This window comes from Myodes glareolus, chromosome 9 (assembly GCF_982192425.1).
Source record: "Myodes glareolus chromosome 9, mMyoGla1.1, whole genome shotgun sequence".
Lineage (NCBI taxonomy): Eukaryota > Metazoa > Chordata > Mammalia > Rodentia > Cricetidae > Myodes > Myodes glareolus.
The window spans coordinates 72566879-72584153 of NC_142034.1; the positions used below are offsets into that span (position 1 = coordinate 72566879).

Here is a 17275-nt window from a genome sequence, read left to right on the forward strand (position 1 = left end):
AGGAATATGGGAGAGAACGATTTCCCAAGCTCGCAGGAAAGTCCTCTCCCAAGGAAGGCACTGTACAATCTCATACATTCTCATTTCAAGGTTTAGGGAAGAAATACGTAAGAATAAAATACAGGTTAATGTTACAGGTGAGTCAGCCAACGGGTGGTAAAAAGATGAGAAAGGCAGGCAGCTTAGCTGAGGCAATGGGGGAAACCCACTCACTACAATCAGAAAATTTAACCTGAGGGCCTGGGGATTTAGCTCAATGTTGGAACCCTTGCCTAGCATATGAGGTTCTGGGTTTGATCATCAGCACCAAAAACAAAGAAAAGCAAAACAGAGAAGGTTGGAGGAAGGAACAGAGAACGGAAGGCAACAGAACTGAGCTATGCTGACCTGAAAACTTCATGCCTGCAACCAGCTCCACTTCCCAAGATTCTGGGTGTCCAGCTACCTCTGTGTAAGGAAGTACACTGAAGGGCATGGGAACAAACCACACAACTCCAACTTCATTCAGTGGAAAAGCTGTTTTATTGGGGGTCGAATACAGAAAATAAAATCAATACTCTATGGAAAGTGCATTTTAAAGTGAATTATCACAATTTTTCATCTTGTTTTTAAGCCTCACAGATCTGACAAATGATTAGGATGGGAGAAGGTGAGGCTGAGTTTGAGAGACAAAGCTAAGTCAGTGAGCACACAGCTCAGCTCTAATGGTTCCTACCTTGCCCAGGCCTCTGTGACTGGGGCACCCTGGTTTCCAGTGCCTGGAGTTTGTCCAAGGTTTCAGATCAATGATCTTGACTTCTGATCCATCCTGGTCACTGGGTCTGGAGCCAGGAACCACACAAAGATGTGGCCTTCATCTCAAGCCACCAACAAGAATGTTGTCCTACTGCTCTGGGGCTGGACACCACTGGCCCCAGCGTCTGGGTGTCCAATTTCCTGTACTCAGCAGATAAAGCCAAGGCAGACCCCACTGTCTTACTGAACATAATGGGCCTGCATTGATGAGTCCTGCTTGGCACACTGTTCCACAGCTACCCACAGTTCAGGCATCTTTCATCTAATGGTGAGACTCAGTAGAAGGATCTGGAAGGGGGTTTGGAACAGATATATCAGCTGTCAGGGAGAATACCAATACCATCATCTAAGCAAAGTGTGACCGTACTACAATCGAGAGGCGATGTGCAAGGCAGTTCTTCATGTCTGAAAGCCTTCCAGAAACAGAGGAGCAGCCCGGGAGACCTAGAGAGTCTAGAAATCAGCTAGCTGGTGGGACAAAGCTGTATAAACTTCCAGGGATTTTTATCGAGCTATTTTTTTTCTGCCTCTCTGTAAGACTGGAGACCAAACCCAGGACCTCAAGCATGCTAAGCAAGCCCTTTCCCACTGAGCTGCATCTCCAGCCCTCGGTGAATTCTAAGATGAGACCAGAAGCTGTTGTGTAAGTGCCCTCCTTCCTATGAGCTAGCTCGGCTACTGCAGGCCTGCCACAGGATTCCCGTTCTTACACACAGACCTGAGAGGCCAGCAGTGGGGGTGCTCCAGTGACAAGTCGGCTAATGCACAGTCCTTTGGTGGCAACTGGCAGTGAGGAACAAGTAGAGAGTGGACTAGATAGAAATAAGGAGAATCTGGCTTGCCTCAGAAGGACAAAAGTGGGTGGGGGTGGGGCAAAAACCAGAATTACATTTAAAGGAACTCTGCTAAAAAAAAATCAGTCATTATTATACCAACATAAAAGGCATTTCAAACAAAGTTTGGCTTGGACAACGCCGACAACATTTCGGAGAGTCCACCATTTAATAAACACACGAATGTGCATATGTACTGCACTTCACAGCAACAGCTTCTGGAAGAACCAAGACTTCTTTGAAGCCCTTGTAGACACGTCCCTTTCCATTCCAGCTGCTTCTTGCTGCAAACACCAGGAATCTCAAGAGCTGCCATGGTTCACGTCTACCCTGGTCTCTTTTCTAAGTCTGTTCCCAGGGGTGGAAATGTAGTAGATCTGCCTTAACTTTGATGCTGGGGAAAACAGAGAAGAGAAAGTTACACAGCCATCGAGTCCCATGAATCAAGTTTATTTTCACACATTCAAATAAAGCAGTGATGGAATATTTATGCTTGACCCAGATGGCAAGTGTACTCAGAAATTATTAATATTTTACTACCTAAGAAAATGCAGCTAAACACTGACCACATGATCCACTTGGAAACCAGAACCTTACTTCCCCGACTTGAGGCTTGCTGTCTATAAGTGTTCACAACTTAAAAGTGATTACGGAAATACTTAAAATGCTACTCCTGCCACCGGCCTCTGCTCTCACAGACATTCACTGTTCTAAATTCAACACGGCCACATTCAGGTAGTAATTTGCAGCGCTCCACACTGAGTCAGGGCACTTAGGAGATGTGAAGGTTACATATTTTTGGAGTTCACACGATTAGAAATTGTCAAAGTGAGTCTGCAAACGGTGGTGACCTGGAGCCCACAGATTCCTTCCAGGTGTTCTCTAGCACTTGTGGTAAATTTAAACCTAGCTTTAGAAAACTTTTAAGGAGGGTGTGAAGAAACCACTGGCTGTCACCCCGGGTTGAATGGATTCCCTTAACACTGAGCATGTGAGTGAATCAACAAAGTCTTTTTAGTAATCAGAGATTTCAAGGTATGACCTACTTTCTAGCTAAGCTAAAAATCCTCAGTAAAGATAAAATACCAGTCTTTCTCCTCTCAGTAGAATGCAGTATGGCCAAGAAAACTACCTGCAGTCCAAGAGAGACATCCTGAGCCATCTCACTCAGGTTTTCTTTTTAAAAATTATTTAGTTCATGTATATAGATAGGTGTTGCATGTCTGTACACCAAGTGTATGCCTGGTGCCCGAGGAGGTGCCAGGAGTGGGAGTTAGAGCCTCTAGGATTAGGGTTCCAGAAGATTATGAACCACCATGCAGGTCCTGGGAATTGAACCAGGATCCTCTAGAGGAGTCACCAGGGCTCTTATCCACTGAGCCATCTCTCAGGTCCCTTGCTCAGATTTTCAACTGGAGAGACCCAGACTACTGTCTTTTTCAGAGGGTGCTGTCAGGTGATCCAACTATCCTGGACTCAGGACTACAAGACTGGACCCCTGGAGTCAGATCTAGTTTTTCTTCCTTCTCCTTCTCCCTGAACAGGATCTACATAGCCCAGGCTTGTCTCCAACTGGCTCTGTAACCAAGGATGACCTTGAGCCTCTGACTTTCTTGCCTCTACCTCCTGAGTGCTAGGATTAAAGTTGTGGACGCCCACATCTGATTACGGCTTTCAGGACAACATGGCCTCAGAGCTGGCTGCGACTGTGCACAGAGCACAGAAGAAGCTCGTGACATGTAGGCACACCCGCTTTTCTGATTTTCACATTGACAGTTTCACACAACTGTCTTTCCTTGTGGGACAGATGTTCTCAGGAGAAGAATCAAATTACGACATTAACAATGTCTGTGCACCAACAATGACAGCACCTTTGTCAATCATCCTAGGTTTGTTTTGTTTAGTTCTTTTTGAGGACGGGTCTCTCTATGTAGCCCTAGCTGACCTGAAACTAGATATGTAGACCAGTCTCACTTCAAACTCTGAGAAACCTGCCTGCCTCTGCGTCCAGAGTGCCGGGATTAAAGGTCTGATGACTCAGTGGCAGGGGTTGCAGGTTGATTAGCTGGCCAAGGCATTTGCACAATATACTTGTGCTGAATGCTCCTCTTTCAGAAAAGAACACACACTCCAACTGTTGAACAACCCCCACCTACCATACTCACTCCTCAGAATAAAAAGAAAGAGAGTTGGACAGGCAGAGATTCACCTGGCCAAAAGCTGCAGGAGGGTAACATGTATTTTTAAAACTTTACTCCAGAGAGTTTATGTCAAGTCATCATCACTGTCTGGCCTCCAGGTGCCAACAATGCTGAGTGATTCATTTCCACATGGCAGCTAACTCTAAAACCCAGCTAAACTCTAATTTTAGAGCTGAGGATCAATTCTGGCTGGCACAATGACAGGGTTTTAGATGTCTGGCCTACTACTCTTCAGCGCTATCTGACATGAAAAGAAGGACACGCTACTTGGAAGACCCCGGGGCACTCTACAGAGGATTCAGAGATGGTTTTCAATGCGTGCAAACCAGTCACAGCTGCTAGATGACTTATCTACAGAAATTTACATTTTGTTGGGGTTCCTAGAGAGTACCAAACCTAGGCAAGCACTCTGTCACTGAGCCACATCCCCAACCTCCAAGAGGAGTCCCTTGTTTAGTTTACACTGCTATTATTTACTTCCATAAGGGTGTTCATGTATGTGTGTAGGCCACAGCAAATGACTGGAGGTTAGCAGCCAACTTCCAGGAGGTCAGGTCGTTCCTTCCACCATGTGGGTGCCAGGAACTGAACTCAGGTCATCAAGCTTGCCAGCAAACACCTTTTTCTGCTGAGTCACCTCACAGGCCCAAGACTGACAGCTGTGACTTAGGGCAGAAGACAAAAGTGAAAGAATTCCCACTTTGTGTCCACACACTGTCTCCTTCAAAGCCCTGGAGCGTCAAGTATGTTTGTACAAATATGGCTTTCACGTGTGAACATGAATCCACCCTTTCCCCACAAGATGTTGACTTGTTCTGTAATGGGGCTCACAGGCTCCAGACAGACACTTGAGATGTCTCTGGTAAACCCCGGAACACAGTGGCCTGGGTTCACACTGGCTAGGTCCTCATGTCCCTCTGCACTAAGCTAAGAATAAGGAGCATGTGATGGAAGCCCTGCATAAGATCAAGTTCAAGTTCACTAGCTGCCAAAAAACCCATATTACTTCACAAAAGTGGGGCTTTACCAAGTTTAATGCAAGTAAATCTGGTGGCTGAAAGGTAGGTCATCACCCAAGTCTGTGGTAGCATAGCAGGCCTGCATCTTGGCTCCTATACGGCTACACTATCTTCAGTATCATGTTTAGCAGTAAATCTTATACTATATCCAAATAAATAATTTGAAATTGTATATAAAAGGCCTAGATGTCGAAGGGCCTTTAAGAAACAAGGGAGCAATTCTGCCTGAAAAGACCAGGACAGATGTGAGAAGAATGAATGTCCTGGGGCACTTAGCTGGGACAGATAGCCCCAATCTCCAAAGTTCCTTCTGCCTCTCCCTGGCCCCAGGGATCCAGGATCCAGACTTAAGACTCTAGGACAAAGCTCACTGTGGACAAGGCCACAGCCCTGAAGACTAGAGCACAGCTGGACATTACCCTACCACATTCCTCATCAGCAAGTCAGACAGTCCCTACAAGCCTGGTCCAGCCCTGACCTGCTGAAGCAAAGATCCTGGATGAATTAATCTACAACGAAGTACTTCTTACTTCAGCACTCTAAGCAAGATATTAAAAAAACAAACAAACAAACAAACAAAAAAAACCAGGCCAAATCTGGGAACTTAGTCCTATAATCCCAGAGCTAGGGAGGCAGAGATAGGAGGATTGTATGAAGTTGCACATCAAGTTCCAAGCCAGCCTGTAGAGCAAGATCCTATCACAAAAATAAAAATAAATAAATAAATAAGCAAGTAAACCATTTGTTCCTGGGGGCAGAGATCTGGCATCCAGGCCATCAGGGAGGCAGAGGCAAGAGGATTGAAAGCTCAAGGCCTGCCTAGCTAAAGGGCAAGGTCAGCCTGGGCAAGACCCTGTGTGAAAAGAGTAACAAAGAAAAGCCGTATGTACAGCTCGGGGTAGAGCACTTGCCCAGCACACACAAAGCTCTAGCTTCCATTCTCATGAACACAAAAACAACACATGCACTTAAACCTACTGTTTACCTATGAGAGAACACATGTTTGTTTTTCTAGCTTATTTTGTTCAACATAATGACCTCCATTTCTATCCACGAACATCCAATTTCATTTTTCTTCTCAGTTGAACAGGTTTTCACTGTGTATGTGGACGGCATTTCCATATTCATTCGTCTAGTGATGGATACTTCGGATGCTTACTGTGAACAGTGCAGCAACAAACATGGATGTATAAAATCTCGGTCCTTCAGGAGTAGGACAGCTGGAGGAATGAGGATCTTCCTTACTGATCCCCAGTTTATCTAGCATAAAGAACCTGGGTTCAATCCCTGGCACCAAGAGAAAAGTGTTCTAAATAAACAAAGAGATTGCACCTGTGTGTTACTCCACCAACAACACATAATCTATCACGCTGAGTTGTCTAGTTATGAAAAGGTTTAGACAAACTGTGAGGAAACGGGAAACAAGAGTGCACAAAACAACACAGCCCAGTGTCAAAGCTGGGACTGTCACCCCTACTCATTACCTTTTTCATTAATTCACTTCTGGTTATAAACTGTGGCAGGTCCTCCACTTCAATCCCATCAGCCATCTCCATCACCTTGTCCAGAAGGTCTTTACTGTAACTGCACAATAAAAAGCAGTAAGGTAAAGACCTGGGAAGACACACTGTCACTAGGGGCTGATAACAGAGTGTAGGTTGTGAGACTGTAAGCACAACTCCTAGACTACAGAACTGTTTGTATATTAGTAAGATCACACTACAGCATCTGAGGTTTAAGCAACGCTCCTATCAGCTTTCTCAGTAGCTGGGTCTTCAGACACACACCATGATCTGCAAGGTGCTGGTTTGATACTTCAGGGGGAACTAGTGTTCAGCACATGGTTAACAACGGGCTCTCCCCGCCTGTGGGTACAGAACGAGGCCCGAAGACTGCCAAGATGGCAGATGTTTGAAGACTGGAGGGTGGCTCAGCAGCTAGGAACACTTAAGGCTCTTGCAGAGGAGTTGGGTTCAGTTTCTACATGGCTATAATTTCAGTTCTCAGGGATCTGATGCCCTCTTCTGGCGTCTGAGGATACTGGGTACATATCTATACACATAAAATAAAAATTTAAAAAAAAATTTTTTTAATTACAAAAACAGGAGTGGTTAAGAGCACTTGCTGCTCTTCCAAAGGATCCATCCACTTCGATTCCCAGCAACCACATGCTGGCTCACAAGCATCTGCAACTCCAGTTCCACGGAACCCAGTGCTCTCCTGGTCTCCACTGCCATCAAGTTACTCTCATGGGGCAGACATATATGTGGACAAAACACGCATCCGCATAAAATTGAAAATAGCTGTAAATAAATAAAATTAGAAAAACAGAGCATCACACATCTGGTAGTGCATATTCATGGATGAGATTTGAGGGCCAAAAACTTTTTTTTTGTTTGTTTGTTTGGTTTTGTTTTCGTGTGTGGGTTTTGTTGTTGTTGTTGTTGTTGTTTTTGTTTGTTTTTTTGAGACAGGGTTTCTCTTTAGCTTTGGAGCCTGTCCTGGAGCTAGCTCTTGTAGACCAGACTGGTCTTGAACTCACAGAGATCCGCCTGTGCTGGGATTAAAGGCAAGTGCCACCACTGCCCGGCTAAAAACTTATTTTTAAAACAGGGTATTGGTCTAATGAAATTAACATCATTCGTTCCTTTGTTCAGCTTAGTTATCTGTCTGAACTTGGTTCCTGTAAACTACGATTTCAGAGGGCACCTTACAAGGCAAAGGGAGGGTGGGCATACGTGGGTGGTGCATGTCGGGCACAGCTTCCCCACATCTCATTCTAACAAATATCTGAAACCAAGTACCTTTAGGGCCGGAGGTACTCAGAGGTAGAGTACTTATTTGGTGCAAGAGCCTGGGCTTAATCCCTAGCACAAAACCCAAAAAGCAAACCAAGTAGTTTGTCCTGGAGGGGCCATGTGGCCAGCTAGAGGATACAAAAATCAGGTCTGAGTCAGGCGGTCCTATTTTAACACAACTTAAAGAAAGCCTAGAAGCCTTTATAAGAGCTTGGAGATGCACGCATAATTTCAGTATGTGGAGTTCCAGGACTATCTGGGCTATATAATAAACTGAAGGGTCAGCCTCAGTTAAAAGGACGATTGCCCTTTAAAAAGCTGTTTAAAAATGAAAATTAAATAGAAACCATAAAGGAGTGCAAAAACCTAGTGCTTTTTTCCAGGTGGACTAAAGAGAATGCCTTGCCAGGAATCTCTGGCCCTCGCTCTTGGCCTCCTGGTGTGATCGCAAAGGTCCTGGGGGCTTTGGGACAGCAATAAGAAAGCACCGTTCCTTTCTTAAGAGGGAAAGCAAAGAGGAAAATGAAGAGGCAAAGATTACATCCTGTCTTAGCGGTGAAATCCACCAACCAACGGTGCGATATATCACATCCTCTTGCTAGTGTCTTCATCTAGAGGGGGAGGAGGAAGTCTCAGCTTCGGTCTGCACTTTTGCCATGTGGGTGACAGGAACTAATGGACTTCAAACGCACTCTGCAAAGGCAATCTTCCGGGATAATAAAAAGTAATAAAAAAATGACCACAGCAATCCAGCCGTCCTCGAGCCCACCTGCACAGCACTCTCCATCACTCAACTGCTGTAGTCATCACAACCACCCAGTCACCGGAAGAGAGCGAGGCTCAGAGACGTCTTCCCCGAGGGGTCGCTAAAACGGGAAGCAGTTAAGGCCGTAGGAGGCTGGGCCGGGTTCAGCGTGGGGCGGGGTACGGCCAAAGTGAGGGTCGGTAGATGGGGACGGGGACAGTAGGCCGGCGGGGGTCCGCACCTGCAGCCCAGGAAGAGGTGGTTGGCCCAGACCATGGAGAGGGACAGCAGCTGGTCCAGACGGCCGCCGCCGTCGGGTGGGTCTCGGTAGTCAGGCAGGTGGCGCAGGATGAACTCCATGCGCGCTTTCCATTGCTTCTCGCTCTCCGAGTAGGAGCGGAACTGCTCGGCGAAGTCGGCCGCCTGCCGCACCCCGGAAACTAGCTTCTCCACTGAAGCGGCGGCCTCGCCACCCACCATGGCTCCCGCCGCCGCCACCACCGAAGATCGCACCAGCCCGCCGCCTTCCCGACACGCCCCGCGCCGCCGCTGCCGCTGCCGAGCGGCTAGAGCGGCCTCGGCCGAGCGCGAGTGCTCTGGAGATCTGACTTGGAGCGCCCTCGAGGGGCACGGAGGCCTAGTGTGACCCAGGGCTGCAAGGGACGCTATGGACAACTGCTGGGGAAACTGAGGACCACACGCACCAAGGCGGCAGCTGGGTGCCTCCTGGAGCTCTGCAGTGCTCCTTTCGCCCTGGTGTGTTCCCAAGGCAACTCTCTATCCTCAGCCACAGCTGAGTCTTGCCCCTAATTCTACGGATCTCCCTAGGGAGTGATGGCCTCTCTTTTATGGATCCACTGTGGTCTCAGGTTGTGCCCTACCTTCCTGCAGAGCCATTCACCCAATGAATACCTGCCAGAATGTCCCCCTGTAAAGGTCTTTGTGAGGGAGATAGACGTTAGTGAAAGAATTGCTCCAAGTAAATGGGACGTTGGCAAATCATAAAAGAAGTCAGATTGCCACAAACCTGAAGAAATAAGGGACTGCCCCAGTCTTGGAGGTATAGAAATGGTGGTGGAGACCTGAAGAACACTGAGTTCAATCTCATAGGGAAGGAGAAAACTAACTCCTGATAATTGTCCTTTGACTGCCACATGAAAGCTGTGGTATGTGGGTGTCATCTCATACACAGTCCACAAATGCCAGGGTAGCATAACTGGGTGACATCCTATTCATCTCAGAAAGGCATGCTGTTCACCCTCTGGCAGGGAGCACCTGAACCAAACATGAGAACCCAGAGACAGAAGCAGTTGCTCCCCAGCCATCAGGGATCCAATGATACCACCAACCAAAGCTGAGTTCCCAAAGAGCAGGTGACATGCCTGGCAAGCCTATTGCAGTGGCGGATTCCCAGGTCAGCCCTGGATACTCAGAGTCAAGATTCTAGGAAATTCTGATTGTAACTTCAGCAAACCAGACTTTGAAAGCATTCAGTGTGCCTGTCATAATGGCAGACACCTTTTGTCCCAGCTTCTCCATGTGTCGAGGCAGGAGAATTACCTGAGCCTGGAAGTTTGCAATCATCATTATCATAGAGAGAGAGACCCTCGTCTCTTAAAAACATTGTTTAGGGTTTGCTGAGCTAAATTCTTGGCCCCTTGATTGTATACTGCGATGGGTTGATCCAGAAATTAGGACACAGGGCCTGGAGAGATGGTTCGGCAATTAAGAGCACTGGCTGTTCTTCTAGAAGACTGGGTTTGGTTCCCAGCACCCAAATGGTGGCTTACAACCATCCAGAACTGCTTTGTTGTTGTTGTTTCATTTTTAACAACACAAGCCACAAACTTAAGATTCTTCTAACTTGGTGCTGGAGAGACGAGTCAGCAGTTAAGAGTACTGACTGCTCTATCAAAGGACCTGGGTTCAATTCCCAGCATCCACATGGCAGCTTACAGCTGTCTGTAACTTCAGTTCTAGGGGACTTAGCACCCTCACCCAGACATACATGCGGGCAAAACATCAATGTCTATAAAAAGTTTTTTTTAAATATTTATTTATCATATATACAGTATTCTGTGTGTGTGTGTGTGTGTGTGTGTGTGTGTGTGCCTGCAGGCCAGAAGAGGGCACTAGACTTCATTACAGATGGTTGTGAACCACTATGTGGTTGCTGGGAATTGAACTCAGGAACTTTGGAAGAGCAGGCAATGCTCTTAACCGTTGAGCCATCTCTCCAGCCCCCTCTATAAAATTTTTTAAAAAAAGATTCTTATGCCTCAGCCTCCCCAGTGCTAATGTTTTAAGTGTGCTCCTCCATGCTATTGAGTTTTGATATAAATTTTAGCATCTATTTGTTGACTTCTGGAAAAACAGTCTATTCGTATTTCATGTGGCATTGTGTTAAATATACAGATCAATTTGAGGAGAATTAACATTTTATTAATATTAAATCTTCTAATTTTCAAACATGATAATGATGTATTGCCCCATTTATTTAGGCTTTGTATGTGTGTAATTTATTTTGCTGTTATTTTATTTAGTGAGTTTTTGAGATGAGGCTCTCTTTCTGTAGCCCAGGGTGCCCTAGAAATCTCAGCCTTCTTGCCTTAGCTTCCTAAATGTTGTGTGACTGTTGTGGGGTGTGTGTGTGTGTGTGTGTGTGTGTGTGTGTGTGTGCTCTTGAGCATTTTTAAAGACAGGGTCTTATGTAGTCCAGGATGACCTTGAACTCCCTTTGTAGCTGAGGTTAGTTTTGAAATACTGATCCTTCTACCTCCACTTACCAAGTATTAGGATTGCAGGCATGAGCCACGATATCTGGGTTTATGGTCGATTGGTTTGTCTGTTTTGAATGTGAGAGCTATTAGCAAACAAGATTGTCAGAATGTGGAACTCAGCACGGCGGTAGCCCTCAGAAGTTCAGGGGCTACCACTAGTCCAGGGGAATCACATATAGGCATGTATTTAGCCCCACAGACATCAGAGATGTGCTGCTTCTCAGTTACAATGTCTTCAAATTTACCTGCATTAGACTGGGTGAAGCCCTACTTCTTCTGGTGGCCAGGGAACTTGAACCTGGCCTATCCCAGAGCCTCAGACACATGCTCCTTATTCTGAAGCTCAAGCATATGGACCTGATGGCCTGGCCTGTGTGAGACTGACCCCTGTGTCAGGTCTGGAGTGTAGAGTAGGAACAACATGAGCTCAGAGACAGGCGTATCCACCAGAAAACTCTATCTCAAAGGCCCCTCGGGGCAACCCAAACAAGGTCCAAGCTGTGCACTCTCAAGCAGGCTGCTGCTTGCGACCATTGCACACAGGGCCCCGCGAGCAGAAGAACCTAGTCGGCTCAGTGGGCTGCAGAGGGAGTGTATTTTTATGTCCCATGAGCCATTAGACGTACACACCCATTCCCATTTTGTTTGTTATTCCATATATATCTTTTCCACCATCTGGTTCATTGTCTTTTTTATTATTCAAAACAGCTATTTACTCACTGGAAACAATCAAAGTAGGAAAAGCAGTGATGCATCTTTTGCTTACACGATCTTCTTAAGTTCCAGTACATCAACGAACAAAGTAGGCTTAACATGTCACTTAATACAGTTCAGCATTATCAGCTTTGAAAGATGCATCCTTAGTAACAAGTCAAAAATATGGAACACTTCACAAATTTACATGTCACCCTTGCACAGGGGCCATGCTAATCATCTCTGTAATTGTTCCAATTTTAGCAAGTGTGCTGCCCAAGCCAACACATGGTTTCTTCCTCTTCTTCTTCTTCTTCTTCTTCTTCTTCTTCTTCTTCTTCTTCTTCTTCTTCTTCTTCTTCTTCTTCTTCTTCTTCTTCTTCTTCTTCTTCTTCTTCTTTTTTGAGAGTTTCTTTGTGTAGCCTTGACTGTCCTAGAACTTGCTCTGTAGATCAGACTGGCCCCAAATTCACAGAGATCCACCTGCCTCTCAAGTCCTGGGATTAAAGGCATATACCATCACCACCCAGCTGGTTTTTGTCTTATACTTGAAAATAATATGCAAACATCCTTTTAATCACAACACTCACGAGGTGGAGGCAGGTGGATCTCTGTGAGCTCAAGGCCAGCCTGATCTACACATAAAGTTCTAAGCCAGAAAGGGGTTTCTCGTAAGATCCTGTCTCAAAAACAAAATATAATAACTCCTACTTCCTTTACTTACTTAAATTTAATTTTTATTTTAAGACGGGGTCTTATGTAGCCCAAGTTATCCCCTAACACACTGTATAGTCAAGGATGACCTTGAACTTTTGATCCTGGCACCTCTACCTCCCAAGAGCTGGGGGTTCAGATAAGTACCACCACATTTGATTATGTAGTCTTCCACTGAATTTTAGTCTTCACCAGCCTTGTGTTTTGTGTTTTTTGCTTTTTGTGTTTCTTTTTTCCCTTTCCTACTCCTTCTCTTTTTCATCCATTTGGTGGCATTTTGCACACAGGCTTCTTCAGAATACAAAGTTTTGAACTTCAGCTTTTTTTTAATTTTTAAAAATTTTGTAGCTGGGGGGCTGGAGAGATGGCTCAGTGGTTAAGAGCATTGCCTGCTCTTCCAAAGGTTCTGAGTTCAATTCCCGGCAACCACATGGTGGCTCACAACCATTTGTAATGAGGTGCCTTCTTCTGGCCTGCAGAATATTGTATACAAAATAAATAAATATTTAAAATAAAAAAAAACATTTGTAGCTGGGCGGTGGTGGCAGACGCCTATAATCCCAGGACTCGGGAGGCAGAGGCAGGCAGATTTCTGTGAGTTCGAGGCCAACCTGGGCTACAAGAGCTAGTTCCAGGACAGCTAGGAACACAGAGAAACCCTGTCTTAAAAAACCAAAATAAAATAAAAATAAAATTTTGTTGTGTTTGGGTGTTTGCCTGTGTGCATGTCTGGGTAGCAGGTGCTTGCCTCAGGCAGAAGAGGGTGTCAGATCCCCTGAAACTGGAGTGAGGGACAGTTTTGAGCTGTTTTGTGGGTACTGGGAATTGAACCTGGGTTCTCTGTAGGCACAGCAAGTGCTCTTAACTGCTGAGCCACCTTTCCAGACCATACTTCAATTTTTTTTTAAAAAAAGATTCATTGCTGAATGTGGTGGTCTTGCACGCCTTTAATCCTAGCACTCGGGAGACAGAGACAGGCAGATCTCTGTGTTCGAGGCCAGCCTGGTCTACAGAGTGAGTTACACGACAGCCAGAGCTACACAGAGAAACCCTGTCTCAAAATAAAGTAAAATAAGCCAAAAAAAAAAAATGAAAGTTATTCTATCCTAAGCCTCTGGGTCCTGGTGCCCCAGGCAGTGTGTGTGTGTGGGGCTCGCTCTTGTGGCCTGGGTCTCAGGCTGGACCAGTCATTGCTTGGCCACTCCCACAATCTCTGTGCCGCCTTTACCACAGCATATCGCATAGGCAGAACAGACAGATCTGAGGTTATGTGGCTAGGTTGGTGCCCCAATCCCTTCACTGAAAGTTTTGCCTGGTCACAAAAGACCAGGAGATGGATAGTTCAGCCTACATATCCCCTTTATTCAGGTTATGTATCCCCAATTCTAGGAGTCTTAGCTGGGGTCATCCTTGTAGATTGCTGAGAATTTCCATTGTACCAGGTTTCAATCCTGACCCTGAAATGCAACCCCCTACCCCTGACCTGATCTCTCATGTTCTATTCCCACCTGCCCCCAGTCCACCCACAAAATCTCTTCTATTTCTCATTCCAGGGAGATCCATGATTCCCCCCTCGGGCCCTCCTTCTTACCTAGTCTCCCTGGCTCTGTGGATTGGAGAATGGGTCTCCGTTACTTCACTCCTAATATCCACTTATAAGTGAGTACATGCCATGTTTGTCTTTCTGGGTCTGGGTTACCTTACTAAGGATGTTTTTTTTTCCTAGTTTTATTCATTTGCCTGAGAATTTCATGACGTCATTGTTTTTTACCAGCTAAGTATTACTCCATTGTGTAAATGTACCACATTTTCTTTATCCATTCTTCAACTGAGGGACATCTAGGTTGTTTCCCAGGTTCTGGCTATTATGAATAAAGTTGTTATGAACAGTTTAGCAAATGTCCTTGTGATATGATTGAGCTTCCTTTGGGTATATGCCCAAGAGTGGTATAGCTGGGTCTTGAGGTAGATCAATTCCCAATTTTTTTGAGAAACCACCATATTGATTTTCAAAGTGGTTGTACAAGTTTGCACTCCCTCCAGCAATAGAAGAGTGTTCCCCTTGCTCCACGTCCTTTCTAGCATGAACTGTCATTTATATTTTGAACTAAATATGACTAGAGAAAAAAGTCAATGTAAAGATGCTTAATGATATTTTATTATTAGTATTAGTATTATTATTAATATTAGTATTATAAATCCTCCTGCCTCAGCTTCTCAAGTGTTAGCATTACAGAAAAGTTTTTTTTTTAAGTTTTGGTTTTTTTAGACAAGGTCTCACTATGTAGCCCTGGATGACCTGGAACTCACTATGTAGATCAGGCTGAGCCTAAACTCATAAAGATCCCCCTACTTCTGCCTCCTGGGTGCAGGGATTAAACACTTACATTTGTATAGCTGTCACACTTGACGGTACATTGACCGTGTGGAACCCTTGGCCCACACTCTCCTTTGAGTGTCTTGTAAGTGTTGGCCCACTGTTCTGGGCAGAGGTAGATAGGTGCTGGCTGATGAGTCCCTTTTTCTCTACCTGGATGAAAATTTTTATTGAAGAGGTGATGTAAAACTCTCCTAATGTTTAAACTCCCAGGCCCTTGAATAACCAAAGCCTGGGAACTGAAATGGCAAGCCCAGAGGGTTACAACTCCAAACCATAAGAGTCGGGAGGATTATTGCTGCTCCAGGCTTCAGCAGCTAGAAACTGTTCAGGTTGAAGGCTTACTTCTTACACCCATGTGCACATAAATAAAATAGTTTAAAGGTGAAAGGCCTGGAGATGGCTCAGTGGCTAAGCACTTGCTGGTTTGTTTTTTTTTTTTTTTTAGAAGACCTAAGTTCAGTTCCAGCACCCAAGCCTTGCAACCACTTTTAACTTCAGCTCCGCGGTATCTGATGCTCTCTTCTGGCCTCTAAGGACGTCTGAACATACATGGCATAAACACACATGCACATATACACACATAAATGTAAATATGTATTTAATTTATTTAAAGTTGAAAAATAATAAGCAGGGTGTGGTGACACATGCCTTTAATCCCAGCATTCATGAGGAAGAGGCACATGGATCTCTATGAGTTCAAGGGCAGTGTGGTCTACATAGTAAATTCCAGAACAGTCAGCTACATAGTGAGTGAGACCCTGGAGAGATGGCCCCATGGCTAATAGCATTGACTGCTCTTCTAGAGGACCCAGACCCAATTCCCAGCACCCACATGCATTTAACAACTGTCTATAACTCCAAGATCCAACACCCTCACACAGACATGCAGACATGCAAAATACCAGCATGCATAAAATAATAATAAATAATTTTAAAGAGAGAGAGAGAAAAGCCTTTTAATGGGCCTAATGTCACAACACCAGGGGGCAGCACAGAAGGGGATCTCTTGGCTAACTCAAAAGTATACTGAGCAGCCCACTTACACTGCCAGAAAGGGGGTAGGTAAGTGTTTGCAGTGTGGCAAATGAAAAACTGTATTTGCACCAATCACACTACAGTCCATTCAGATGAAAAGACCATGTCTGTACCAATCACAAGCCTTCTTCTAGGCCTACAGGAACCATTGACCCTCTAGCCTGGGTAAAAACAACCGAGAGAGAATTCACCAAGGCTTGCTGTGGCAAAGAATCTGGCGCAGGCTCTCTGAAACAGAAGTATCTGGAGCGGTGCCTTTTGGAGCTGGAGCAGTACTTTGGCAGCAAGCAGCTGTGGTCGCAGTGTAGCTTTCTCAAGACATCCGTGAAGTGTTCAAAGCAGCCTGCTGGCATGAGGGCTGTCCAGCTGGCTGCCAAATAGGGGCTGCTTGGCTAGTGAGCCTGTGCTCAAGGGCAGAAGGGAAGCTTCTAACAACTGTCAATTAGAGAGTCAGATTGCCATAGCCACAAGCTAACAATGAAGGTCTATCATTAGCATTAACCATGCCTTCTTTAACCGTGTGCAGCAGTCCTACTAAGGCCCAGCTTCTGCCTTGTTGTGGTGCCCCGGGGAGAGATGGGCCTCTCTGATCTGCCAGAGTCAGGGAAGACCACCCTCTTTTGTCTGTAAAGAACTTTTTATAGGTTTATTTTCTCGTCCTTATGGTCAAAATACTCATCAGAACCAACTTGGGAAGAACGGTTTATTTTGGCTCATGATTGCATGAGCCATGGATTGTCCATTATGGCAGGGATAGCCAAGCATAACACATGGGTTCTTGACAGTGGTAGCTTGTGGTAGCAACAACTTTTCACATCCAGACCAATCAAGAAACAGAGAGCTCAGGGCAAAACCAGAAAGAAAAAAAAAAAAAGTATATCTCTAGTGATCTGCTTCCTTCAGCTAGATTCAATTTCTTAAAGTTTCCACAGCCTTCAACATTGCACCAGCAACTGGGAACAGAGCTGCATAGACTAGGCCTTATGCCCAACCCCCAGTACTTCAGAAAATAGTCACAATAATGATGACAACAGCAATAATGGAATTACTACCACCACCATCATCATGACCATGACCATAACCATCCCATCATCATCATCATCACTATAACCATGACCATCGCCATCATCACCACCATCACCATAACCATCATTACCACCATCACCATGACCATCATTACCACCATCACCATCACCGTGACCATCATCATAGCCATAATCATCATCATCACCATGATTATCACCATCATCATCATCACCATCACCATCACTATAACCATCAT

The 17275-nt window shown here is 45.3% G+C and overlaps 1 protein-coding gene and 2 non-coding genes across 3 annotated transcripts; all 3 read right to left on the minus strand.

Annotated features, from left to right (window-relative positions):
• Window positions 1-503: 503 nt before the first annotated feature.
• On the minus strand, window positions 504-8934 carry Xtbd1 (XRN2 binding domain containing 1). The gene is made up of 3 exons (XM_048437623.3): window positions 8633-8934; window positions 6333-6432; window positions 504-2022 (listed from the first exon to the last, which is right to left on the minus strand). Exons 1-3 carry the CDS (start codon window positions 8869-8871, stop codon window positions 2011-2013), a joined length of 351 nt encoding a protein of 116 aa, XP_048293580.1. The 5' UTR covers window positions 8872-8934; the 3' UTR covers window positions 504-2010.
• A 2691-nt stretch (window positions 8935-11625) lies between these two features.
• LOC125402819 (small nucleolar RNA SNORA70) lies at window positions 11626-11757 on the minus strand. Its single transcript, XR_007232759.2, has one exon. It is a non-coding gene; the product is annotated as a small nucleolar RNA SNORA70 (small nucleolar RNA).
• Window positions 11758-12044: 287 nt separating this feature from the next.
• Window positions 12045-12152, minus strand: LOC125402825 (U6 spliceosomal RNA). The gene has a single exon (XR_007232765.1). It is a non-coding gene; the product is annotated as a U6 spliceosomal RNA (small nuclear RNA).
• Between the last annotated feature and the right edge of the window lie 5123 nt (window positions 12153-17275).

Coding starts and splice junctions, on each gene's coding strand:
- Xtbd1 (XM_048437623.3), bottom strand. CDS start 8,871: ATGGTGGGTGGCGAGGCCGCCGCTTCAGTGGAGAAGCTAGTTTCCGGG. Junction 6,433..8,632: donor CACCTCTTCCTGGGCTGCAG/GTGCGGACCCCC, acceptor TTTATTGTGCAG/TTACAGTAAAGACCTTCTGG.